The 26,339-nt window shown below is 46.9% G+C and overlaps 1 protein-coding gene across 2 annotated transcripts in view; it reads right to left on the bottom strand.

Moving 5' to 3' along the window:
- Positions 1 to 26,114, bottom strand: part of PMP22 (peripheral myelin protein 22) — a 33,157-nt gene extending 7,043 nt beyond the window's left edge. Inside the window, exons 1-4 of one of the 2 annotated variants that reach the window (XM_050919471.1) lie at positions 25,574 to 26,114; positions 22,878 to 22,978; positions 21,760 to 21,859; positions 900 to 1,040 (exon numbers count right to left, since the gene is read on the bottom strand). In XM_050919471.1, coding sequence (XP_050775428.1) covers positions 900 to 1,040; positions 21,760 to 21,859; positions 22,878 to 22,955 — 319 coding nt within the window. In that variant the 5' untranslated portion in view covers positions 22,956 to 22,978; positions 25,574 to 26,114. Of the gene's footprint in view, positions 1 to 899; positions 1,041 to 21,759; positions 21,860 to 22,877; positions 22,979 to 24,531; positions 24,759 to 25,573 lie in introns of those variants that run through there. The other variant, XM_050919470.1, reaches the window with a different exon arrangement.
- Between the last annotated feature and the right edge of the window lie 225 nt (positions 26,115 to 26,339).

Below are 26,339 nucleotides of genomic sequence, written 5' to 3'. Positions count from 1 at the left end.
TGATGCAGCTGGATATGAAAAGTGGCTGGCTCATTTTGTGAGCTGTAGTGGACCTGGCTGAGATGGAAAGCACTGTGTCCCCTTACAGCATGCCTATAAAGAACGTCTTTTTGGGAAGTCACATGTCTCAAGCCATCAGTTCAGGAAGCCTGACTCTGTTCAGTATGAAATCTAGGAGAGGTGAGGTCCCTGGGGCAGTCTAACTGTCTGCAGGCTGTCAGCATCCAGTCTCTCGGTTAACAAAAGGAAAATATAGCTACTGGGCCAAACTCATCCCTGCTGTAACAGCACAGAAGTCTATGGAGTTGCCCCAGTGTCTTAGCTGACCCCAAAAGGTGAAGAAGTGGGCATTAATTGTGTACCCAGCCCAAGAGGCACAGGGGCTGCTTTTCAGAGGTGCTGAGCATGTGTAATTCCCAGCTAATTAATTGGGAATTAGCACATACAAGGGCTGGTGCGCCAGGGGTAGAACCAGGAACTTCTAGGGCTAAAAGAAGCAGCTGCTGCAGCTTGAGCTACAGCCTCCTAGCAGGGGCTATACCAGACTTCTAACCTCCGTGGATCTGGCACAGAGTGGGGACCGCGTAATACACATACCAGTGGACTACAGACCTATGGTCTGAAGGCAGAATCGGGCCCTCTCATTCATGCTCTGTTCTCCTCAGTCATGTAGTGTAGGTGCCAACTCAGAGGCCTTCACATTGCAGCTTCTAGAAGAGCCAATTCCCACTGCCCCAGTCCTAACCCTTTGTCAACTAAAATTAGGTAAAAGCCAAACAGAGCCCTCTTTGTTATTCAAGAGCTTGCTTCTCCTCTGTCATTAGCTCTCATGCCTCCACCCAAGAGCGTTTTCCCTTTACATCCTCTGAGCCATCACCCATTTATCACTCCTCACTTACCGGCAAGGATCTGGAAGAATCCAGTAATGTAAAACCGTCCCCCCTTGGTGAGCGTAAACAGCTGGCAAAAGAACCAGAACAAGGACAGCACGCTGAAGATAATGGAGAGGATCATCATAGCTTGGACAGACTGCAGCCACTCTGGGGAAAAAAAAAGAAACACACAGTCAGGGCAACATCAGTTACAGCTGAGATTTCTGTGCATGAGCCGCTGCTGCTCCTACTAGAAAGCCCAATTCTGACACCATTAAAGTCAACAGACATCCTCCCATGGACTTCAGTGTGTTCTGGATCCGGCTCATAGGCTCTTGCTGCACACATGTAACCTCTTGCGGATCCATGGAAATGAGACTACTTGCCTCCATTCATGCATGCAAGGAACAATCCTGCAAGGCCGCAGAGAAGGGCTGGACTAGCGAGGTCTTTTTCCATCATTTGCCATTCACGGGAGAACATACATCCTTCCCTTATCAGATCCCAGGTCATCACAAGCAACCCCTGCAGAAGCTAACCCCAGTTACTCAAGGAAGAATGGCTCCGGGATTTCTAAGGGCTAGCCAGCTTGGACAAATCATGCTGTGATCCCAGTGTGGTCACACAAAGCACAGTATGATCTCAATACTCCTCCTGGGTACCTACCCAAGGGCTGGCATGGGGGTACAATATGGTCCCAGGGCTAGCCCTGGGTACAGTCCTACCCTAGTGCTGACATGTGAGGCAGCCAGGAGATCACTCTTTAGCAATTACTCTTGTCTATATTTGCACAGCATTAAGAATGGGATTTTCAAAGCTCCCTAAAATGTTTTGGATACCCAATTCCTAGTTCCTGAAAGTGAACGGGAATTGGGCATCACAGTCCATTAGGCAGCCCTGAAAGTCCCACTTTCAATGGATTATTTTCTCAGATGCAACCTGTTTGGAGCATCATTTCATGCTGCTTGGAGCATCTTGTGCTACACGGTCAGCAACACCCAGTGGTCCTTCCTATTTCAGGATAAAACAACACGTAACACTAGGATTCTGGAACATGCCACCAAATCAGTGGGCAAGGCTGTTCATTTATAACTTGAGGAACATTCATGTTAGTGGGCCCACAGGGGCTCAGGGCCTGATCCAAAGCCCACAAGAGTCAACTGAAATATTCTCACTGACTTCAGTAAGCTTTGGATCAGGCCCTGAAGACAAACATGAAAGCCGTGCTTAAACAAGGCAGACAGTGGACTGGCTGGCTCCTAGGTGATATAGACAGACAGCTGATCTAAACGCTCCCTCTTACACCTTTATGGAACTAAGCTCTTAGGAAAGACACTTTATTGTAGCTAAGTTTGGTGACTAGTAAAGAGGAGATTAGTCAGACCAGCCCCTCCATGAGTCACTGCCCAGCTATTTCCATTGTTCGTGGGTGTGTAACTCCCCTTGGAAAACAAAACAAATGCTACTACAGTGTCCCAAAATACTGCAACTTTACTACAGTAATGACCATTACAATGTCACTGTAATACTCTAGTAGTGGCTTTTTAAATAAAACTTGACATCAAACAAACCAGTATTTCCTGAGCTCTCAAAGCATTTCAAATCAATCAGTTATTATCCTCATTTTACTGAGGGGGAAATTGAAGCACAGAGCAGGGACATGACTTGCCCAAAGCCATGTACAAAAAATAAGGGCAGACCCAGGAACATAAGCCACGGAGCCAGCTCCTCAGCTCCTGTGAACAGATGTAGCACCACTGACTTTAATTCACACCAACTGAAGATCTGGTCAAAGTCTCTTGAATCCCAAACTTGTGCTCTTCCCCTGCACTACATAATACTGGTTCCACCCTAGGTTTTACGCGGTGTCCAAGTTTCAGTTCATGGGAACCGTTTAAAGCCAGCCAGCCATTATTATATCTCCATCCTACCTGGCTATTTGTTTAGCCACGTGACAACCAATGACTCGTCTATGTCCAGCTGCCTCCGTGCCGCTCTATTAAAGCATTATGCAATGGAAAGAAGCTATTTTTGAACGCAAAGGGCAACTGCTGCAATCAGTGACATGGATGTTACTCCCACTGAAGTCCATAGGAGCTGCACCTCTGGAACTGAGAGCAGAACTTCCCCCTACAACTTAAACACGGACTTCAACCAGAACTCTAATTGTAATACAGGCCTGCATCATCCCATTGGAGACAGCTGTGGAAGAGTCCTACAGAATTTAGCAGAAAATGATCACTTCGCCATAGATTTGTTTGTAACAGCCTATGGAATAAAAAAAATACTGAAGGACAATGCATATTACTCGGATTCTGTTTAATTCCATACATTTTTAGAGGAATTTTCATAGAGCTCTATTGCATTTCTATAGTCCTGGTAGTTTCACTCCTTTTGGATTTTTCCTCTCAGGGCTCCTTTAAAGCTTACACACATCATAAGAACAGTTGGGTTAGCCCCAGCGTCCACACCCAATGCCAACTCCTTTAAGTTTATCCTGCCTCCGTAAAGTTCCATGCAGTGGGCTGCATCCGGGTCTCGATCACACAAGTGAAATGAAGTCAACGGGAGCTGCTCCCATGCATTTCAAAGCACAGTTTGCCCCACTATTCTATTGTGCCTCCTGCCTCAAAGCACCATGCACAGTTGCTCTGAGCTATTAAAAAAAGTTGCTGTATTTTATTCCAGAGGTGGCTGCATCTCGGTGGTGAGCAGGCATCCCATTATATAGCCATTTAACTATATTTGCCATCGTTTAGGATGCAAGGGTTATCACCACTATAAGCAAGTAGAGTCTCACTTTATGTTTTAAATGCCATGCACATGAAACGTTCTGAACATCTAGTCAATCTCAAGTACCCCGTTAGGTCAACAAAACCACAAACTGGGCACTTTCCTTCAGATCTTTTGCCGCTTGACCGCTTCTGGAATGTAGCTGTGTTATAAGCGAGATAAGAGCTGCTGAAGTGCCGCTAATGTAATCAAATAATAAATCAGGCTGGGTCTACACTTAAAACACTACAGTGGCAGTGCTGCAGGGTAGACACTCACTATGGCTACAGGAGGAGTTTTCCCCTCCCTGTAGTTAATCCACATCGCCAGAGAGGAGGTAGCTAGGTCAAAGGAAGAATTCTTCCTGTGATCTAGTGCTGTCTATGCCAGTCGGACAGCTTCGCTCCAGGAGTGGATTTTTCACACCCGAGAGACAGAGAGAGAGAGAGAGAGAGAGAGAGAGACACACACACACACACACACACACGGTGATGTACATTTTCAGCGCAGACTGGCTCAAATCACTGAACTCCCTGAAACTCAGCCATAGAGGACCGACTATCGGGAGGAGCGATACAGCAACTGCATCTTCAGCACATCAGCTAACAGCCAATGCTGTTAGGAAAAAACAGTATGGTTTGTCTGTTCTCAGGGGAACACCAATGGGGAAGGGGCGGGGAAAGTCACAGTGATAACAACAGTAACAACCTTTCTCCTTGTTTTCTCACTGCCATGTGAGTCTTAAACTATCAAATAAGAAGAGATGGTTCAGTGCACCAGCTGGCTGATTAAAAGCCTGGTGGATTTTGCTCTTAATCTAGGATCTGAATCAAAGCCCAATGATGATGATGCCGCCAACTGGAACCTTTCCTGATTTCAGTGGGCTCTGGATCAGGCCCCTAAATCCTTTTCCTTTGGCAGTGGTTAGTTTACAAGAGGGCCTTTCAGAGAGAAAATAGTTCTGCTGAGTTAGAGGGCGAGGATCCCTTGAACCACATCCTTCTTCTTGGTTCTGCCACCTGAAGGCTTTATACCAAATGGGCACATTCCCACGGTAATAGCAATCCACTTCATAGGGCTACACAGGCAGCAAATGAAAGCAGCAAGAAAAGCCATCTGTAAGTAATAGCCATGAGGTGCAGCAGACAGTGCTCTTGACTGAGACTCAGGAAGCCTGGGTTCTAGTCTGCACCTGTACTCAAAACCTGCCATTTAATGGGGGTTCTTGGTCTCCTCTGTAAAATGGGCACAAGGACACTTGCCCAAGGTAGTAGGGTGACCAGATGTCCTGATTTTATAGGGACTGTCCCGATTTTTGGGTCTCTCTCTTATATAGGCTCCTATTACCCCCCACCCCGTCCCGATTTTTCACATTTGCTGTCTGGTCACCCTACAAGGTAGTAAAAAGTGCTTTGAAACCAACAGATGAAGGCTAGTATTTTTAATGGGGGCAGGTGCCCAAGTCCCAGTCAGTTTCAACTTAACTACAGTGAAACCCTGCTATAACATGACCTTTAGGGTCCAAAAATTTCCATCGTGCTAAATGCGGGGTCATGGTATAGTGAGGTTTCAAACCAGTCAGTTTTTCAGTGGTCCCCAAAGCAGTGCATTGAGGTGCACCACCTAGTGCCCCTGGTGCCTAGTGCCCAGCAGGGGAGAGGAGCTGCGGCCCCTGCCTGCCGGGGTCAGAGAACTCTGGCTGCGGGCGCCAGTGCTCTCTGGCCCCTGCAGGCACGGGGCCGCGGCTCCTTTTGAAGCTGGAGAGAAACTGCGGCCCCGCACCTGCTGGGGACAGACAGCACAGCGCCAGCAGCCTTGGAATTCTCTGTCCCCAGCAGGTGCAGGGCTGCAGCTTCTCTCTCCTGCCATGGTGTTGGGGACCATTGGTACAGTACCGTACTGTATTATACCTTGAAGGGGAGCCAACCTGTGATCGCGTTATATGCGACTTCGCGTTATGGCGGGGCGCGTTATGGCGGGGTTTGACTGTACCTTAGTCTCTTTTGAATATCCCAACCTCCAAGTGCAGAGTGCTGCTGGTCAATCACTGCCCCCGGAATTACGTTAATTCACCTGGTTTAGTATTATACAGATGTGTAGTTTTCAATTATAAAAAAAAAATAAACTTCCAATGGAGAGATCTGGAACTAATAGAATCTGCTCTCGGCTCCTCAGAATCACATCATCTCAAACAGTTACAAACGGTTGTTTGTGGCTTCCACAGTGGATCAAGGGGCTTAATCTGAATTTAGGTAAGCATCTATCCAGCCAAGTATTTACATCCTTATTTCCAGGATGAGATGGAAGGAAATACACAGGGGGTGGGGCAGCAGAGGAGAAGATAGCCCACCTTGTGCCAGGTTGTTTTCAGAGCCCCCTTTCTAACCCTCATTAAGCGAATGGCTTTTGGGAAAGGTTGGAGTTATGTGAAGGGCTGCCACTGAAATTCTACTTAGGATCTGCAAACCCATCCACATTCATCCGGCTTCTCATACCTTCACCAGCAATGAAGATTCTGCATTTAGAAATGTGCAGTTTTGCAGATGACACATGCTGTAGAGTAGACTCCCGTTCAGTCTGCTAGAGAAAGGAAGGGTTTGTCCTGTGGTTAGGACATTAGCCTCTGACTTGGTAGACCTGGGTTTGATTCCCTACTCTGCCACCTGTATGACCTTGAGTAAGCCATGTTCTGTGCCTCAGTTTCCCCACCTATAAAGTGGGGGGTAATAACTCTTTCCTACATGAAACACTGTAGACGTGTCAGGCAGTTTAGTGATGGTAACCACAGAGAGCTATGAGTCCTGCTCGGGTAACAGCCGTGAAAGCATAGTGAGCAGGTATAATGAGACAACACAGGATCTGTGCCATTCACTAAACTATAATTTACAGTTTGGCAGAATGAGCACAGACAAAGTGGGAAAGGCTACCACTTAGGTTTGTGAATGATGACAAGGTGCAGGAGAAGCCACCACCCAGGAAGATGATATGCTGTGAAACATGGTTATCGTGGTGCCATTTTCCCGACCTTAATTTTAATTCCACAGTAAATTACAGGTGAAAAGAATCTTGAGGTAGATTCAAACAACCTGCCTGGTTAATCTGCACAGTATTAAGTCCAGCACGTCATGCAAAATGACGACATGGACAGAACATACCAATGGGCCGTAGTCTGCAGCTTATAATGATATTTTGTGTGCATGGGGTATCTTTCTTCCTGAAGGATCTCAAAGCCCAACCTGTATACAAAATGGCACCCCAAAAATGCAGCCACCTCTTGGGAGGAAGGCATCAGCGAAGCACACAGCCATAGAACACAATATGTATACAAAAAACTAAGGGGAAGGAAGGCCAAGAATGTTAGGACAACACGCTATGGTTTAAGGGCCACGGGCTGAAAAAGTTCAGCAGGATTCATTAAAAACAAGCCTCTACTTTTTGAGCTAACGGGCAAAGCCTGTTAGTGGGAGAGACTCCCCCCATCCCACATACTCTACAAGTGGGTTACAGAGGCAGGATCTTGCTTTTCAAGCACGGATCAAGAATGTGAACTTCAGCAGACACGGTGAGTTCAAAGAGGATGAACACCACATCGCTGTCGACCTTCCAGCAGCACAGCTGTAGCCGCTGTGAGGTCCATAGTGTTGACTTAGCCTTAGTAATAGCTAGAAAATCCACATGAGCGTGGGCATCTGAATGAAAGAATCTTCTTGCAGTTGTGGTAATCCAGGACTCCCACACATGCCCCCCAGCTCAATCCAGATACAGTTCATTCATGGCTGGTTTGTTCGATACCAAACACCCTCTAGCCAAGAGTAGTGGGCAACATCTACATCAGTCCCGGGGTGTGGCTGCAGCCTGTCCACGTACCCAAGCTCGCTTTGATCTTGCTAGCTTGGAGCAGTGAAGCCGCAACTTGGGCTTCAATACGGCTTAGCCGCCTAAGTGATTACCCAGGGTTCCAGGCAGACCAGCACAACCTGCACAGAAGCTCATGTTGCTGCAGCTTCACTGCTGTTGGTACCCGAGCTAACGCAACTAAAGCCAGCCAGGGGTTGTCTACGTAAACCGCATTCATCCCCCATGATTGCAGTGCAGACATACCGTAAACCTGTAAAGCAGCCAGGATTTAGTGGGGTTGCTAATCCACCTGCATATTTTCCTGTGAAAAGGCTGGCACCATAAATATGGTAACTTTCCCTCTGCTTTGTTCCCCACCCCCCACGATCCCTGCAGCAATCAGAGAGGTTTGTGTTAGCCTCCCACTGATGCCTCTCCGAGCAGCCTGTGTAAGGAATCTCAGATGGATGTTTCAGCACTGAGCCCGTGGGTGGCAAGCACCACACGGTTTTGTTTCGTGCCATTCCAGTGAGGCTGTCAGGTATAGCTTGGTACAAGTGCTCCTGACATATCTCTGACTCACACTGTGGCTGGACAGATTCCCAGCAACAACAGGTAAAGAACACACTGGAGAGCAACAGGAGCCTGGAATTAAACAATTATAAAACTCCACTTTGTCGGCAGGAAAGGAGAAGAGAGAATTGTTCCCTTTAAATGAAAGAATGAAGAAAATGCAGCCAGACCCCCTTTTCATGCCTGCCTCCTCTCCTTTACGGACTGGTAAATATAAAGGAGCCCGGAGAAGCTTTGCAAGATTCCGGACCAATAAAGGTGCTAAGCATTACATAGAGGAGCTTTCCAGTGAGGCTGTATTAGCCCATGCACATGCCTTACTGCTACCCTGGCTTCTATGTCCAATCCCTTTGTGTATGAGGGAGGCAAACATCTCAGGGAGTGCAGTTTGAGATCACCGGACATTCCTGAGCTCTCTTCACCCATCTCCCTCTGCAGAAGAGCAACCCTAACCACACCCTACGGCCATCCAAGAACGCTCACTTTGTAGCACCTCGTATCAGGAGAGGTGGGGTGGGGTGGTCCTGCAGAGAGAATGCTGCCCTAGAAGTCAGGAGACCTGGATTCTGTTCCCAGCTCTGCAACTCAGCCCTTTCTGTGCTTAGGTTTCCACTCCCTAGTCTTTGTCTGCCTTGTTTAGAAGGGAAGTTATACCAGAGTGACCCTCTTATTCCAGCAGAAGGGTGGCTTAAACCAAAGTACAGAACTGGACTGGGACTCAGGAGATCAGTTAAATTCCTGGCTCGGCAACTGGCCTGCTGGGTGACCTTGGGCAAATCACTTCACTTCTCTGTGCCTCCGTTTCCCCTATTGCAAATGAAAATAACGATTCTGAGATCTGCTGCTAAAAGCCAGGTATCATTATGCTCCTTCCCAAGCAACATAAGCTAAACTGAAGAGTCTCTCTTATACTAGAATCAGTGTGTCCACACGGTGTGTGCGCATGTGGGGAAGGGAGGGGGCGGTATACTGGTATAACTTTCAGTTTAAATTAACACTTAGGTTATACAAAACCAAAACATTTCCCCACATAGACAAGGCCTTAGACTAAACTCTTCACAGCAGGCACGGCTGTGCACTATTGTGTGTGTACAGCACCTAGCACAATGCAGGCTGAGATCTTGGGTGTCACTCTACTGCAGATACCACTATCACTCTGCTGGGGAGACTCATATGCACACCTAGCAGCGCTCTCCCTGGGACATTTGATCACTTAAACCCACTATCCACAGATGCTGTTTAACAATGATCCCCATTCTCAGTGTTGCCACATTACTTGCAAGAAATATTTTTGCCTATTGTTGCATTTACTGTTCCATTAGACTAGTCTAGGCATTCCTAGTTCAACAGACATTAGCTTAGTACACTATGGCAGGCATATGGAAAACAGAACGGAAACCTAAGGAAAATCAATCCCATGTACTAGAGTATGTTCCCATGACAATATATCGTACTCTGCCATCCAAGGATGCAGAAGATGAATGAACTGAGCTTCACAACCTCTCTGTAAGGCAAGTTATCAGCACCATTTACATCTGGGGAAACTGAGGCATGAAGCAGCTAAGGCTAATGGTCAGGATTTTCAGAGCAAGTGAGAGATTACTGCAACATAAACAGAGGTGAAGACCCACCTCTGGTCACAGACCAGGCTCCCACTGTCCTAGGCACTGTAGAAACACAGCAAAACACAGTCACATAATTCCCCTCAAAATTAATAGGAGCCGTGTAGGTAAATGCCCAATTTGGCTTGGAAAATTCCAGACAGTATTTTGGGAACCAAAATATAGTCACCCACAGCCAGATATTTAAAGGCATTTAGGTGCCTAAAGATGCAAGTAAGCATGTAGTGGGAATTGGGTACCTAGCTACGAACCTCTTAGTCCCCTCCCAGGGCTTCCTGTTTTGCGCCATCTCCTGTCTTCTAGCTGTGGATCATTCTCCCACCTTGTCCTCTTTTCTTTGCCTCTCTCATCCCTCCTCTTTGCCTTTCCCTCCAGTCCACACTGAAAAAGGTCCTTGTCCAGAAGGCTACATAACGTTCTAGAGCTTTAGACTCATATACAAGTGCACTGCATGAACAGGGCTGTGAAAGACACAGCATGCCTTCCCACTCTGCAATAACATGCCATTCTGAGCTTCGGAAAGCAGCAGTTCATTGCTAGCTAGATTGCACCTCCTCCCCCAAGGGTTAAAAAATGATGACATTTCCCTGCTACTCTTGAGGAATCCTCTCAATTCACGATATGCAGTGGCCAGATCTCTGTGGTTTGGATGCACACTAACTCATCCATTTGGACCTTGAAGGTTGACGTCTAGATATTAAAGTGCCCTGCTGGCACTGGAAAACTAGAGGCATCAAGGAAAAAACTAAGCATCTTCTCACTACCAGCTTCATGTCGTCTCAACAAGTTTCTCTGTTAATCTCCTGGGTTCAGGCTTGTATCTGTGGCTGGGTTTTGGCACACGTGATATTTCCTGAGAGCAACCAGGATGGAAATTCAACACATCCTGGGGACCCCCTGCCAGGCAGAACTGAATCCCTAGTGAGCAGTGCCAAGGTATGAGGGAGACATTTGCCATTTCCTCTCTATCACCCATCATCATCCCAACAACAGTAGTCGGGGGGAATCCTGCTGCTGTACAGAGAGGGGAAAAATCTGGAGAGGGGTCCTATGGGGGAGGACAGGTGGTCTGCACCCTCTGTGCACCATGCAACTCAGGTCCAAGTAGGCTCCCTTTGCTGCAGTGCAGTTTGTGGGCCTGCCTGGGCTCATGGATCTGCTGCCATGCAGGTCCACCAGCCACTGATTCTCCTGGAGCAGCAAGAGCTACTGCAGCCTCATAGCTGCTGTAGCAACCTGAGAGAGACAGACAGAGACAGAGACTGGGGGTGGGTGGCGTCTTGCAAAAGAATGATCTATGGTTAAGACACTGGACTGAGAATCAGGAGATCTGGGACTTGATTCTGCTCTCAGTTACTCTGGTGATTTGCAGAGAAGCTAGATGAGATGTCACTTCAACTTCAGTGGAGTTATTTGTGCTTTGCTCCGGTGCAAGTGTGGAGAGAAACAAGTCCCTGGGTTCTATTCCCAGCTCTGCCTAGGACCCACTTGGTGACCATGAGCAGGTCACTTAATCTCTCTGTGCATTGTTTTTTTGTCATCAGTAACATGAGTATAATGATGCTTCCCTCAACCACTGGGATGGTGCAAGGATAAATTCATCACTATTTGCAAGGTGCCTGGGCACTACGGTGATGAATGCCACCAAAATGCTTACAAATAAGTTAAGCTCTTTCATTGCCCCTCGCCTTGCTAAGCACATCTATTCATGGTCAGATAGGATTCAGCCTTCAGAAAGATTCTGAGAGATGTGCTAGCACCATCAGATACTTCTTCCTAACTTGAAGCCAATATCAAATACAGTCACTGAGCCAGATTCACTACGTTGCTCCAGCCGCTTCGTGTTACTCTGGCAATGCAAGTGCAACCATAATCCACTTCAGCAAAGTGGTGCAAAGCCACTTCAGGCTGCTGGTGAATCTGTCCCAGACCTCCCTCATCTGCAGGAAAGTATTACAACACGCCAATGAATTACATTTGTTCTGCAGCACAAGGAATGACCCACAGAACATGACATTAGTCACTGGAACTTGGTTGAAGAGATTATGTCAACTGCAGCACACTGCAATCTGCATTAATGACTAATGCGAGGAATCTTCCACCACAGAAAACATTCACCCCTGACTTCACCCTAGGAAAACTCCCACTGATGTCAGACAGGGATGACTAAGAGACACCCTTGACACTGCACATTTATATTTTATTTTTAGCATGTCACCAGTATCATAAGGAACATCATCCAGCTGAAATCTATTGCCCGGATCCAGCAAAGATTTAGGCATGGGAGTAGCTCCATGCCTAACCAATTCAAAAAAATATATTAAAAAGGAGTTCCTAGCACTACATCCTTCCTCTGAGATTATGTCTACATATCTAGATATACATGGAGCTAGCTTTAATCTAGTTAGCGCAGGTATGCGTGCAGCATGGCTGCAGCAGCCCAGGCTTCCATGTGGGCTGTACAAACCTGCCTAGAACCCTGGGTAATTACTCAGACAGCTACTCTGTTCTGCTGTGGTTTCACTGCTCCAGTACCCAAATTTGCCAAATTAGAGTTAGGTCAGGTGTAGCTACACAAATTACACTCGCACCCCGTGATTGCAGTGTAAATAAACCCTCAGTCCTCCCACAACAATGTTTGTGGTTTTACAATCACATTTTCCCCCCAGATACTTCTTTCTTTCCCCCATTGCTGGGTAAAAAACTCAAACAGGGGGAAATGACTAACTCGCGATACAGGAGAATGTAGAAAAACTAATTATTAAGTTAACAAATTGAAAGAAGAGTGAGAAAGATAACATGGACTTCTAATCTCATAGAAGTATCAGAGGGGTAGCCGTGTAGTCTGGATCTGTAAAAAACAAAGTGTCCTGTGGCACCTTATAGACTAACAGATGTATTGGAGCATAAGCTTTTGCGGGTGAACACCTACTTCGTCAGTGTCTGACGAAGTGGATATTCACCCACAAAAGCTTATGCTCCAATACATCTGTTAGTCTATAAAGTGCCACAAGACACTCTGTTGCTAATCTCATACAGTTACAGGAATGGCAAGTGTTCATAACAAAAAGTAGGTAGAAAAAACTTCAGACAAGTGTAGCTTTTAAGCAGACAACACTCCTTTGATATTTTCAGTATAGAACATTGTAAAAATTGGACTGAAAAATAAAATGTTTCTATAGCCCACATAACAAGAGTAAGATTTAATGTAGCTACATTCTTGACTTTGCCCTATGGGAAGCAAAAAGCGTTTTGGTTGCCTATATGCTAGTAGACACTGGGTAGATTCTAAGCTGTTAGGCTGGTGTTATCCTGGAGGTACTCCATTGACCTCAATTACAGCGGTGTTACCACCAGCAGAATCTGTCCCTTTTTCATAGTGGAAACTCTGATGAGCTTGAATTACTGCAAACAGCGACATCTTTAAACGTAGCCTGTAAACGGAATGGGACCAGCCTTTGCATGTGATGATTAGTACACTTAGTCTAAAGACAATACGATTCCCAGGTTCCATTAACAGTACTAGGCACTAAGTACTGCACTGGCAAACCTGACTACAACCTTGTTAATGTCATTCTACTGCTGTCTGGCAAAGCTATGAGCAGCAGCAGGATTGGTTGTCGCCCTGGAGGCTCAGAAAGGTGATGCTGAACTAAGTCACATTTGGAAGGCTATCTTCGAAACCTGAAACACTACAAACCTTTCAAACGTTTTAAATAGACACATTTTGCAGACATTAACAGTGTAGGCCCCACCCTGCCATGGAAAGCATCCACCTCACCAATGAAACAGATTTTCTAAGACTTGGTCCAGCTTTTCCAATCCAGATTTAGACCAGGGTAGCCAAGCAGAATTTTCCTGTATCCCTATTTCCTTGATGCAGTTCTTTTTGCCCATATGTTTGATTTATACTTGCTGTCAATAACAGAATTAGACACTGCCCCAAAGAGAAATGTCACGCAAACTCTTTTAATGCAGTTTTTAGTCATGGGTGGAGACCACCACCAAAGACAAGTCTGCAAGGAAGATCCCCACACAGAGAAAATAGGACTTTTTACAGACAATCAGTGGTACTCTCCTGAAACGTCTGTTCAGACTACATTACACAATACTTCACTGGGAAACTTAGTCAAGGGTCTGCTCTGGTTAAGCTACTACACTTTGAGTCAAATTCTGCTCTCCGCTGCCTCCATATAACCAGGCTCAGGCCAGGTCACTTGCGCCCATTAACAAGACCATCAGGAGAACCTGGAGAACTCTAGCAGATTAATCTTGAGCTAAATTCTCAGCTGGTGTTAGGAGGCAGCACTTACATGGATTTCCATGGATGTGTGACAATTTACACCAGCTGAGGATCTGGTCCCTTGTGCAAATTAATGAACTAACAGGATAGGAGACTGAATGTCAGCTCTCTGCCTCTATGCACATTCTACACTGGAGTTACTCCTAATTTAGATTAGTGTGAACAAATCAAAACAAGGAGGGAAGACATTTGCAGTTGTCTCTTGCAGCTAGGTGGACCATTCGCCTTCTGAGTATTTACCTTTCCCTGCTAATTTGTCTTCTTTTGCTCTGTCACCGTTAAGGAGCTAACTGAAAAGAAAACCTGTATTAATCTACACTGGGACTTTAACAAAATATTTAACAAGATAACATTAAGAATACCTTTTAAACACGGTTAGATAAAAGTGAAAGGGTAAAGATAAAAAGTAGTTTTGAAACACAGGGATGGCAAATCCATTCAATGAGAAGGCAGAGAGAAGGCTCCGAAGCAGTGGGTATTCCTGCATCATGTGTTTCAAAGTAGATATGAACAGTGGAACTCTTATTAAGAATAGCAGATAGATCAAATTGCAGGGAATCACTGTATTATGCGACCATAACTCAAGTGCTATGTTTCTGACCTGCTTCTCCCGATGCAAAGAAAATCCATCTGAAGCCTCAGTCTTAGGCAAGGGCAAAATTTTCTTAGCCAGTCTAGTGTGGCTTGCTGTCAAGTATTGTGCACTTTTTCCACGTGCACAACTTCCACTGACCTCCCTGCTTTTCATGTGGGTTGTGCGTCACAGCAGTGTGATCAATCACTACAAATTTGAGGAGATAATTTTCCCCCAAACGACGACCTCTCCAGCAACTCAGAAGCACTATCCAGCGGTCAGGGCAGGGGACGCAGGAACTCCGCATTTCTAATCCTGGCTCTGCTGCATGGCTCTGGGTGGCTCAGGGCTTGGCTGCACTGGGGTTTTTAGCCACCAATGTAGCTATATTGCTGTGGCTGCACCAGTCCGAATAACTAGTGATCCCCCTGAGTAAATGGTGCCTTGCGTTGGCATGGCTCCCATCTATGTGGATTATAGCCTGGACGCTCAGCAGTGGATGTGGAGCGCTCAGCACAGCAACAGGAGGGGGCCTAAGAGTTTCTCTGCTTTCCTGGGAATTTAGGGCACTTTGTGCTAGGCTAGTCCCAGCGGCTAGGGACTGCTGGGGCCCCAAGGGAGTACTGGACATACCACCTTCCCCCACCACACTCCTCATGCCAGCAGCCAGGAGTGGCAGGGGAGCCATTGCAATGGCTCTAGTCTACACCACTCAAAGGTCTCTCTACAAGGAGGAAACCTTTCAAGGCTCAGTGCAAGGTTGAGAGCATGGTGCGCCGGTGGAGCAATGCAGAGCAGACAGTCCAGGATCAGAGGCTGTGTTGCTGTGAGGTATCTACACGTTGCAAGAGCCATCTTCAGAACCGTCAGTGGAACCCACGGGTGGGCATGTTTCACAGGTCCTGCTCAGTGCCCAATCCACAGAAGGGCAGGAGTTTCTTATGGGCCTGCAGCAAGTGATCCTTGGCTCTTTTAGCTCAAGCTTAGCAGCTTAAGCTTTTACCTGTACAGGTCCCCCTTCCAATTCCTGATGTATGGGCCAAGATGGTGGCCATCAGATCAGCAAACTGGAAAGCCCCTTCCCTCCCATGGTGTTTAGTAACCATCTGCTTTACAGTGTGCAAAGTTCCCATGGGATTATTTTCAAAAACCAATCCCTTCAATTACTAAAGGATACCCACAATCCCAAGCAGTGACCAAGGCAACCAACAAAGTCACAGAGTGGCAATTTGAGGAACAGAAAGAGGAAACAGGAAAAACACATTACCGAACAATCCTGAAGCTGGTGGGGGTGGGTGGGGCGGTTTAAAGGTTCCATCAAAAAAAAAAGTTTGAAAACAAAAATTGCAAGGTGGAAAAAAATCTGCACATTCTTGTGAAAAATTCTGTTTTTTGCAGGGGCGAGGGGGAATTTTTGACAAAAAAGAAGTTTGCAAAATTCTGTCCAGCTTTACTTAAAAGCATTAAAACTCATATGGTTAAAAATCTCTGCTGGCATAACTCCAGACTTCACTAAATTTATCCTAGTACATAGGTACTGGAACTAGGGGTTCTCCCTGCCTGGCTTGAAGTGGTTTCCATTATATACAGGGTTTACAGTTTGGTTCAATGGCTGTCAGCACCCCCACTGTACAAACTGTTCCAGTGCCCCTGCTAGTTGAGCATCTGACCCATAGCCTGTTAAATATACAATTCTGGGATTCAGTGCTGAATACCTCAGATAAATCTGCTCCAGGAACGCCAAGCAGCTTAAATTAAGCAGCGATTGCAACATTTTTGGCATAATTCTCAGCCTCTTGAAAACTGACATTATCTAGCAAGTAAATGCTGCAAAAAAAGCAATCAGCCCACAAACATGAAAGCCAAAGGAACGGGGCATCCCACTCTGATTGTGACACTTGCTCATCTCCGAGCGTCCTTCCATAGTATTGCAACATGCCTGTCAGACTCAGATGCTACAGAAGAAATTCCTGAAGCCATCATTCAGCTTCGACTGGGAGCCAACCCCACCAACTGCTGAAAGTTTACAAGTTCCAAATGGGGGAACTGTGGGCTAGTGGCTTGCACCTAAACACTAGGCGTCAGGAGAACTAGATTCTGTTCCCAGATGTTTAACTTGGGGTCTGGTTGTGCCACCCACTGATTTCAAAGGCATGCACAGGCTGAAATGTCAAAAGCTCAGGACCAGATTTTCATATGCTTAGCACCCACCACTGGGACCAGATCTTCCAGTGAGCTCAGCTCCCATAATGCACTAAACAAAGATCATGTTCTCCAAAGCACCCACCATCTCCCACTGGGGGACGCATGGCTTGGCTTTCAGCACCCAATATTCTAAGCTCTTCTGAAAATTCCAGCCTCAACTACCAATCAGTAGAAGTTGGACAGAACTGGGCTTGTTTGATTTTGAGCAAGTTCCTTAGCCTCTCTGTGCCTCCATTTTCCAATCTCTAACATTTATGAAGCTCTGGGATCTATGAACAAACTATTTGAGGTCTTTGAAGCATCTGGACCAGGACCCCACTATGCTAGGTGCTGTACAAATGCAGTCTAAGTATAAGCACTATGAAATTGATGTGGAGCCCAATGAAGTCAATGGCTAAACTCCTATTCATTTCCAAAGTGCAAGATCAGGCCCTATTTAATTGCTAACGATTATGATGAATGTTGCAGGAGGCGGTGCAGGAGTTTAGCAAAAGAGGGGGAAATCTGGCAAGTGATTACTCCACAATACAGACTTAACTCTTATGATGGGTTGGGGGTGGGGGGGAAATCATTTCTACCAAAGGACTAATTTCTGCCAAGTTCTTCAATGGGAATTTCATATCTGCCCCCAAGGGTGGAATTTAGTGCCACATTATTAAATGTTGAGCACTGTCTTTGGCAGAGGCACAGAAAAAAGATAAAATGTTTTCCTAAAGCTTTTTAAGATACTGTGCAACAGTCATGGCATAGGTATTGGAAACACATTCCCATGAGTCTCCCCTGGAGTCATCTGGAATATACTTTGTATTGGCGGGGAGGGGTGAAAATAAGTATACTTTTAGCTAGTAGCATAAAAGATGGAAACAATATGGCTGTTGGAAGAAATTGAAAACTATATTGAGGGAGGAGGTGTTAATGTGATTTATCCCCCCCCAAAAAGAAGAGCATTTAGAGTCTCCAATTCTTTTGGGGGAGATGGTGTGGGAAGTTGTCCAGAAGCTAGGTTCCTGACCTGAGACCCAAACTCACTTCCATTCTCCGCCACAGACTTCTTCTGTGACCCTGGGCAAATCACTTAGTGCCTCTGTGCTTAGCTTCCCACCTGTGCAGTGGAAATAATAGCACTACCCTACCTCACAGTGGGATTGGGAGGAAAAAACCACAGTAAAACTCGTGAGGTGCTCAGAGACAATGTGAATGGGGACCAGATTAGCTTACCTTCCATAGAAAATAAAAATCTCACAATATTTTCTCTATTGAAAAAACACAACAAAACAGATCAGCCTCAAGCAAAATGGCACACAATGCAAAACAACTTTCATTATTCCGCCAGCTCACAAAAATGAAGCAGCTGGGCATAAGCAGGAAAAGCACCACTATACATGCATGCATCCTGCAATCCAAATATCCAACTAGCAGTGGCAGGTCAAATTTTTAACCAGTTGCTCAACTGTGTGCCTTTAATAGTAAAAATAAATCAGCTGAAAGGATCTAAAAGGGTTCCACCCACACTGGTTCTGAGTGTTTAATTTATTCTGCTACCACCATCAGCATTCAGGTCTGATCACAAGTAGCTAAAGAGTTCCCCCTTTAAAAAACTTTTGCCTAGGGTAAGAATATCTTGTTATTTACAATATTCCCTATGCTGCCCTATAGAAAATGTTCATACTGTATATAATGGGGTCAAGCTATTTAGTTATCCGAAGTAATAGACACATTTTTAATGGCAACCGTTTCCCCCCACTTCTTGAAGGAAAAAAAAAAAAAAAAAAAGACACCCCTGTGTTCAGGGCACAATTACTGCAGCCCTTATTTTAAGCACATGTACAGCCGTTTTTGAGCATGCATGAGTGAATCTGAACCAGCCTACCTACGCTGCAGATAGCAGTATAAGGCCAATATTGCCAAATGCTGATTCAGGACATAACTACAGTAATCTGCAGTGCCCTAGCAGAAGATTCCAGCTGGTTTCCACAGCTGGTCTGACTTGTGGCCACTAGGTGTTGCTAGAAGGCTGTGAAGGCCTAAACCATTCCACCAACACCTTGGAAATCTGAGCCTCTTCCCGAGATGAGAAACATGCTACTGCTTTAAGTACAGTTAAAATTAGAGGCAGGGCAAGCTCCTGCGTTTATCTCCCAACATGGGGTCCCCACGAGTATTTCATTACCAGCAGACTGGCTAGTTTGGAGTGTTTTAAACCTGATCTCCAGAAAACTCCTACTAGAAAATTACATCAGAGACCCACTTCCCTGCAGGGTGGAAAGTGATAAGAACTTGCCAAGCTACACAAAGGCTTCACTCCCTGCACACACCACCCACAATGCTCTCCTTTTCCACATGGCAATTGTCCCCCACCAGCCCCAGCATCAGTGTTATGTTCAATCTAGGGGCTTAATCTTAAAACCCTTCTCGGCATATCAGGGGCAGCAGGTCACACGGTCACAGACCAGAGATGTGGGTCCACTCTCAATTACAGTAGTGACTCCACTGAACTCACTGGGGATATGCTGAGATCAAACTATTCTGAGAGGAAAGTCAAGATGCAAATTCCTAAAGCTAGCAATGACGTAAGAACGGCCGTACTGGGTTAGACCAAAGGTCCAGCATCCTGTCTACTAACGGGGGCCAATGCCAGGTGCCCCTGAGGGAGTGAACCTAACAGGTAACGATCAAGTGATCTCTCTCCTGCCATCCATTTCCACCCTCTGACAAACAGAGGCTAGGGACACCATTCTTTACCAATCCTGGCTAATAGCCATTAATGGACTTAATCTCCATGAATTTATCCAGTTCTCTTTTAATGATAGTAATAAGACCCCATACCAATCGCTCAACTAAAAAATTGTCCAGATAATTATACTTAGCTCTTACGTAGCACTTTTTAATCAGTGAATCTCAAAGTGGCTTATAAAGGAGGTCAGGATTATGGTTCCCTATATACAGAGGGAGAATCTGAGGCAGAGGGGTGAAATTTCTGGTACAAAGTCATTCATCGTGCCAGTACTAGAATGCAAGTTCCCTGAGCCCCAGTCCAGTGTATTATCCATTACGCCACACTCCGTCCCCTACATCACTTGGTAATTCTGTACCCACAATGTACAGAGGCAACTCCTTGGCCTCACACAATGTGGGCAAACCAGCTGATCAAAGCGTGAGGCTCTGCGCTACCTGAAGCGAGCTTTGGATCAATGTGCTTTCCATGGAACTTCTCCTACACACCTGAATCTGATCTCATTGGCACCACTGTCACCCTGGCTGAAATCAAATGGGGTTACTGAGGATTTACACTTGTGTATGGCAGAGCGGAACCTGGTCCCTACCTTCTACACAGACTTTTTGTGCTCTGAAACTCGTAGGATGTAATTCTGAGCTGTTAGTTCTTAAAGAAGAGCTCTGCTCCCATTGATTTCCATAGTAGGCGTGTCTGAAAAGTTGATGGCAAGATATGGCTCCCTGTGCTCGGTATAAATCTAGAGCAACTCCGTTGAATTACTCCAGCCATACACGAGAGCAACTAAAAGTGAAATGTGATCTATACAAAAACCCTATTTTGCACTTTACCCAAAATACACACTACAGAAATAACCAAGCGTATAAGTATCAGATGGGTAGCCGTGTTACTCTGGATCTGTAAAAGCAGCAAAGAGTCCTGTGGCACCTTATAGACTAATAGATGTATTGGAGCATGAGCTTTCGTGGGTGAATACCCACTTCGTCAGATGCATTGGTAGAGAGCAAGCATTGGTGTAATGGAGGTGGAGCAGGGAAAGTCTGCAATGGTCAACTGTCCTCGAACTCCTTCCATCCCCCTGGGATAAGTGACCATCTGGAGCACTAACTTGCACCATACCTGAGGGGAGTTGGGACCCACCCTGGGAATAGCGGCTAACCACTGGCAGAAGGGAATGTTGGAGATCGGTCCTGGTTGCTTAGCAATATGCCCAGAGGCAGGCAATATAAAAAGAAGGATCCAGCGGGTGTTTTTCATAGAGCAAATCTGCTCTGCTCTGCTCTGGCCCTTTAACACTTCATCCCTTTCAGCAAACAAGAGGCATGCCTAGAATGACTACTGCACACGTCACAGCAGTAAAAAGCCCCATTCCGAGGGCTGCCCACGTTTGTGTCTCTAGGTATTACCTAGTAGGAATAATTGTGAGGAGTACATTGCAAAGAGATCACATGGGGTCATCCCCCCCTGCAGCTGAGGGCACTGTCAACATACCACAAATACAGAATGTTGCACGGCCGGGGATGGGAGCTGACCCATGGCTTCTCCCCAACTAGTAATTCAATGGGCCAAATTCTGCTCTCAATTACACCAACATAAAATCTAGAGTGATTCTGCAGATCCCACAGAGAGGAGGAATCTGATGCGCTGATTTCACCATAACTCACATGAGCACATCTGAGCCCAGACTCCGGCCATGTGCACCTGATCCTCCATTGCGCAGCATCTCATGCAGCCATGCGCACCAGTGCAAAGTAGGTATCCTGCCTCACCTAGTCAGCATGGTGTAAATGACTGCACAAAAGTGCTGTGCAACAGTGAATCATGCCCTGGTTTTCTAATGTGTGATGAGCTGCTGTACAGACAGAGGCCCTGCAAAACAGGCGAGATGTGCCCACTTCAGCTACAAGGAAGGAGCAACTCAGAAGAACCATTGATAGAATGGCAGCTTTTACATGAAATTAGTTAAATTCCTCTCCCTCAGTTCCACCCTGCTCTGTATCTTTATTTAGGGCCTGATTCTTCCACCTCTCGTCAAGTACCATATTCCAGAAACAGTATCGACAAAACCACCTGAGTAACAATGCTTAAAGAACCACTCACATGAGGGCCAGAACCAAGCCCCTTGATGGATCATGCTTGACTTGTACCAGCCACAGCCTGCAGAGATTGTTCTGCAATACATATCTATTTCTAAAGGTGTGGGGGAGGAGTTAAAGGGATGAAAACCTTCACTGCTGAAAAAACAGACGACATGTCAGAGCACTCACCGTTCGTGGAGGACGTTACGCACTGAAAGGAACTCGGGACCTCTAGAGTGCTGCAGTTCTGCCAAAGGTCTGCCGTACGCCCGTTAACGATGAGCCATTGCTGAAAGAGATGCACAAATCTGTGAGAGGTGGCAGCAAAGGCCCGGGGGGAGGCAGAGCAGAGTTACCAAAGTAAAAGATAAGTTTGTGCTCAACTAAATGCACTTGCAAAGGATCCGACATAATCGTGCACATTCATTCTTCTTGTTTTTTGCATTCTTCCCATTGCTTTGGTTATTTCTGTCTCATGTCTTTATTTCAATGTGTGCACATGCATTACATTTACATACACACGCACACACACCCCAATTTCAACTGAGTTTGGAAAGAAAACGCTCTGCATTGTTCTTTACTTGTTTTAAACTCAACTGCGTAGAAGAGGAGACTTTTGTTATTCTCTTTAAATATGTGCCAAAGCTCTCAAACACTTCACTTCTCTCCAGCTTTTTCTTGGCAGCATGGAAAGCTACAGTAACTCCTCCATATGAATTCCAGCCAGTTTAGAGATTACTTTAGAAGTAGTTTTTTAAGGTCTTTTTAAAAATCCCTTTGAAAGCTAGTCTGGAAGTGACTAGCTCTGCATTATAAATAAATAAAACCTCTCACAAACATGTCTGCCTAGATTGGCCCTGTTAATACATACAGGGCCTCTGAAAGAATTAAGATCTGGTATTGGAAGAGTCCCTTTAATTTCACAATTTGGTTTCATCTACATGGATAAATCTTACACGTGGAACTCTACAATGGATTCTGATCTTCTTTACGGTAGGGTCCCTACTGCTGCGCTAAACTAACATTAACCCACATGCAGCTCTCGGCACTAACCAAGAGGGTGGCTTGATGTGAAAAGTGCTCCAAGACCTCAATTAAAGAGATCGTGACTTCTAATTGCTAAAGAACTTCAGGCTGAAACCAGAGGGTTCCTACAGAAAACACCCTGAAAGGCGACGCTCAACGACAAATATCTTCTTCTCTATCCCGGCACTCCCCAAACCATGGGTGACACTCACAACCCCCATGTTCCCATATGGGAATCGATCACAGGGGAGGGGAGGGGGGAGGATAAAGTTTGTACTTACGCTAACGATTGTTGAGACAAAGAGCAGCACCAGAACCGCAACATGGAGCACGATGATCCCCAGCAACAAAAGGAGCATTTTGGCTGAAGTTTTGGAAAGATCTGAAGGGGGGGGGGGAAAGAGACACGCTTTTAAGTGACAGCAAAACCCCTTGCACTCAGCCCTTTGCATTTGTGTCTATGTGGGGTGTGTCCAGTATTTAGGGCTAACTATCTCCGAAAAGGCAGCAGGGGGCACTGCAGCAACAGAGAATAAGCAAAGAGGCTCAACAATTTGTACTAAATGCATTTCTTCCCCAGGGCAACATCTCTTTTGACAAACAAATACAGCTATTGGGAGAGGTCAGGGGAGATGTTTAAAGTGCTAACTGGGGTTTACAACGTGAAAGGGACAGGCTCCCAGGGTTGGACAGAAATCGGTGGTGTGGCTCTACAGTACTAGAGACAAACGTTGCAAGCCTGAAAAGGAAAGCACCAGCTTTGAGAAATGCCAGACATCACCCGGTTTGGAAAAAGGCAGCAAACCTATCTACGAGGGGTTTCCTTTGTGGTGCCCAGAGAGGGGCAGGGAATGTTCTAATAAATGCTGTGAATCATCAAGGAACCTTCAACGTCTACATTATTTTCCTTCCACCCCTCCTAACCTTCCACGCTTTAAGTTTCATGGTCCAGAGTTTGATGGCTCGTGATACAAGGAGAAATGCAAATTCCATTACATTCCTCAAAATTTCCACTTAGCTCAGCCTGTCTTGGGAGTGTCATTAGCCAAAGCTAAACTAAGGGGTGGTTTTTTTCCTGAAGCAGCGTCACGACAATATGAAAGCCCAGGTTTCCAGTCAAAGATTTTAAATATTAACATAAAAAAAAAAACCACCCCAACCACTCCCTTGATCAAATATGTTTAGCTCAGAGGCTCAGGTAGGGGGAGGGGGGCTGGAATCCGTTATTCCACAAAGCCACTATTCTCCACTTCACAGCCAACATTTGGACTCCATTAAGGTCAGGAGCCCCTTAATGAGAGCCATGCCCCAGCTATTCCCGCTGCTGCACTTACTGCATTTCTCAATTAGCCGCGCAAGGCCAAGAGAGCTGGTTAAACAGCTCTGCGGAAAGAAAGGGAAATGACCATGCGGCGCAGGAGCCTTTCCATGACAAACCAACACAGCTACACCCCCACTGCAAGCAACAGTGCATGCACACACCCCATGGGAATCAACCAGGCCACAAAAATACAAAGCGGGTCTCAGGGGGGACAAACACCCAGCTAACGTTCTTCAGTGGTTCAAACTGTTCCTAATTATAACAAAGTGAGGTCAGGTCTGAAGCAGGCTCATGGAATCCGTATAGAGAGTGATTCTGCTTTAAAGAAAGCACACACATAACACAACAAGCTAGTGGTTTTGGCACAGAAATTACTACAGAGCAAGAGGGTGAAACCAGCATAACCAAGCAACAAGGGACCCACTGACAAGCAGAATCCCCGAAGATGAAGGGGATTTATTTGCAGACGGACACCACCAGGGAAGACAGCTATTGGGGGTGGGGGGGGACCATACCCTGCCACACTACTGGGATCTCCTCGTCTTTCCCCAAATCCTCCCCTCGCTTCTACTATCGAAAATAACCCGCTCCTGGGCGGTGCAGCTGCTACTTACTTCTCTCCAACAGTCACCCACCAAGCGGCGTCCCAGAGGCTCGACTAGCCCCAAAAGATCAACCCGAAGCAAAGGAGCAAATCCAGCCCGTGGGTGCGGGTACGCGCCAGTCCCCTTGCCCACGGCAAATTGAGCCAGGGGGCTGCAGAGAGGGAGGCGAGGAGGGCAGAGCGCGAAGTTATAAAGTTTCCCCTTTAACGAGGAACAACGCCCCGGATTGCGTCTGTGCCGCAGGGTGTGTCCCTGGGTCAGGCAGAGGGAGCCTGGCCAGGCAGCGGAGCCGGCTATAAATATTCTCGCTGGCAAAAGCCGCGCGCTAGTTCGCAGCAGCAGGGAACTTTTACTCACCCCCGTTTGGATCTCTCTGTATTCGGTACTTCCCCCACCCTTCCCCCCGCATGTCTCATCAGCCCACGTGGGGAAGAAGCGAGCCCACAGCCTGGGGGATCAGTGTGTCCCAGCAGCACCCAAAGCGGCCGCACGCTACAGGGTGGGGTCGGGGACACCCAATCCCCAGAGGATCCACTGTGCGCGCTGCTGCCGACCCCCTTCGATTTGTGCAGGGAGGGAGCCGAGGCGGCTGCAGCCCTGCGGGCTGCAGGGGCATCCGTGCCACTGGCCTGGCGCTCCACATGGGGGGGCTGCTTCCACTTGCCTCCAACCGAGGCAGCGGCCGGGAACGCAGGGGGAGACTCCCCATGGCTCTCTGGCGAGGGGTAGAAGGCTGCAGCAAGGGAAATGCCAGCTCCGCCGGGCACCGTGCAAGCGGCCGCCACGCGCTCCGGGAACCCGCAGGGCGCAGGCTGGCTCGAGGGTTGAGCCCGGGGAGGACACACACGGGTTGAGCTCAGTAACCCCAGCTTCTTACCCCTCTCAGCTCTGCCCGGTGGGGGAGAGGGGGAGGATATACACGCCTCCCGTTCTCCTGAATCCTCGGGGAAACCAAACCATTCAACCCTGCACCTCAAACACTCATCCACCCGCGGATCCCCAAGCGTTTCACCAAGTCCCGGAGAGACGTGTCAGCCTAATTTAGATGCACCAGACTTCGCTTTTGCTGCTGCTGCTGCTTCTGTCTCTTGCCTCTTTGCTTTCTCCCGCGCTCGCCCGCAGATGCCAAGCAAGCCTGGCTCTCTAATGGTCTCGATGCGTTAGGCTCATCCAAATACAATTGCGCATGTTTGCCGCTCGCTTATTTTCTTGTAAACGCGTGTCTCCAAATTGCATGGCGCTTTGGAGATGAGTCACAGCGCAGGGAAGAGAAAGGGCAGTAGAAAGCGCCCCTCTCTTGGCTTGTCTGGTGGGGGTGAGGGGCTTTGCTGGCAGAGCTTAGCTGGGATTTCACCACCAAGGACTTACCAAACTCCAAGCGTGCCGCCCTTCCTGGCAATGGTAGCTCCTAGGAAGCCAGCTCAACGCGCATTAAAGTTCCTCCAGCAGGGGCAGGATCCCAGAGGATGCTAAAAGCCACTCGTGGGTGGGGTCGAGTTGAAAGGGGTATCCCTGACGGATCGGAGCCCTTCTCTGAAACCACAGATCTGGTGCATTCACTGTTTATTCATCCCCCAGTCCAACGCCCAGATATGTCACGGTGGCCTGAGAGAGCACAGCCTCTAGTATTTAAAGAGACAGCTCCTATCTTTATCTCCTCCCCAGAACACAGCCCAGCAGGCAGGGGCTATTTAGGAGGTGCTGGAGATTAAATAGAAAGGAGTGGCTGAGAGAGCTCTGTCCCAATTTAAAGGCTTATTCAAAGCCCTGGATGCTAGAACAATAAATAGTGATCTCCTTTCGGGAAGCTGTCATTC

The sequence above is a fragment of the Gopherus flavomarginatus genome, chromosome 12, assembly GCF_025201925.1.
Source record: "Gopherus flavomarginatus isolate rGopFla2 chromosome 12, rGopFla2.mat.asm, whole genome shotgun sequence".
NCBI lineage: Eukaryota > Metazoa > Chordata > Testudines > Testudinidae > Gopherus > Gopherus flavomarginatus.
The sequence above is the reverse complement of the archived record's forward strand: the minus strand, read 5'-3'. Positions and strand labels throughout refer to the sequence as shown.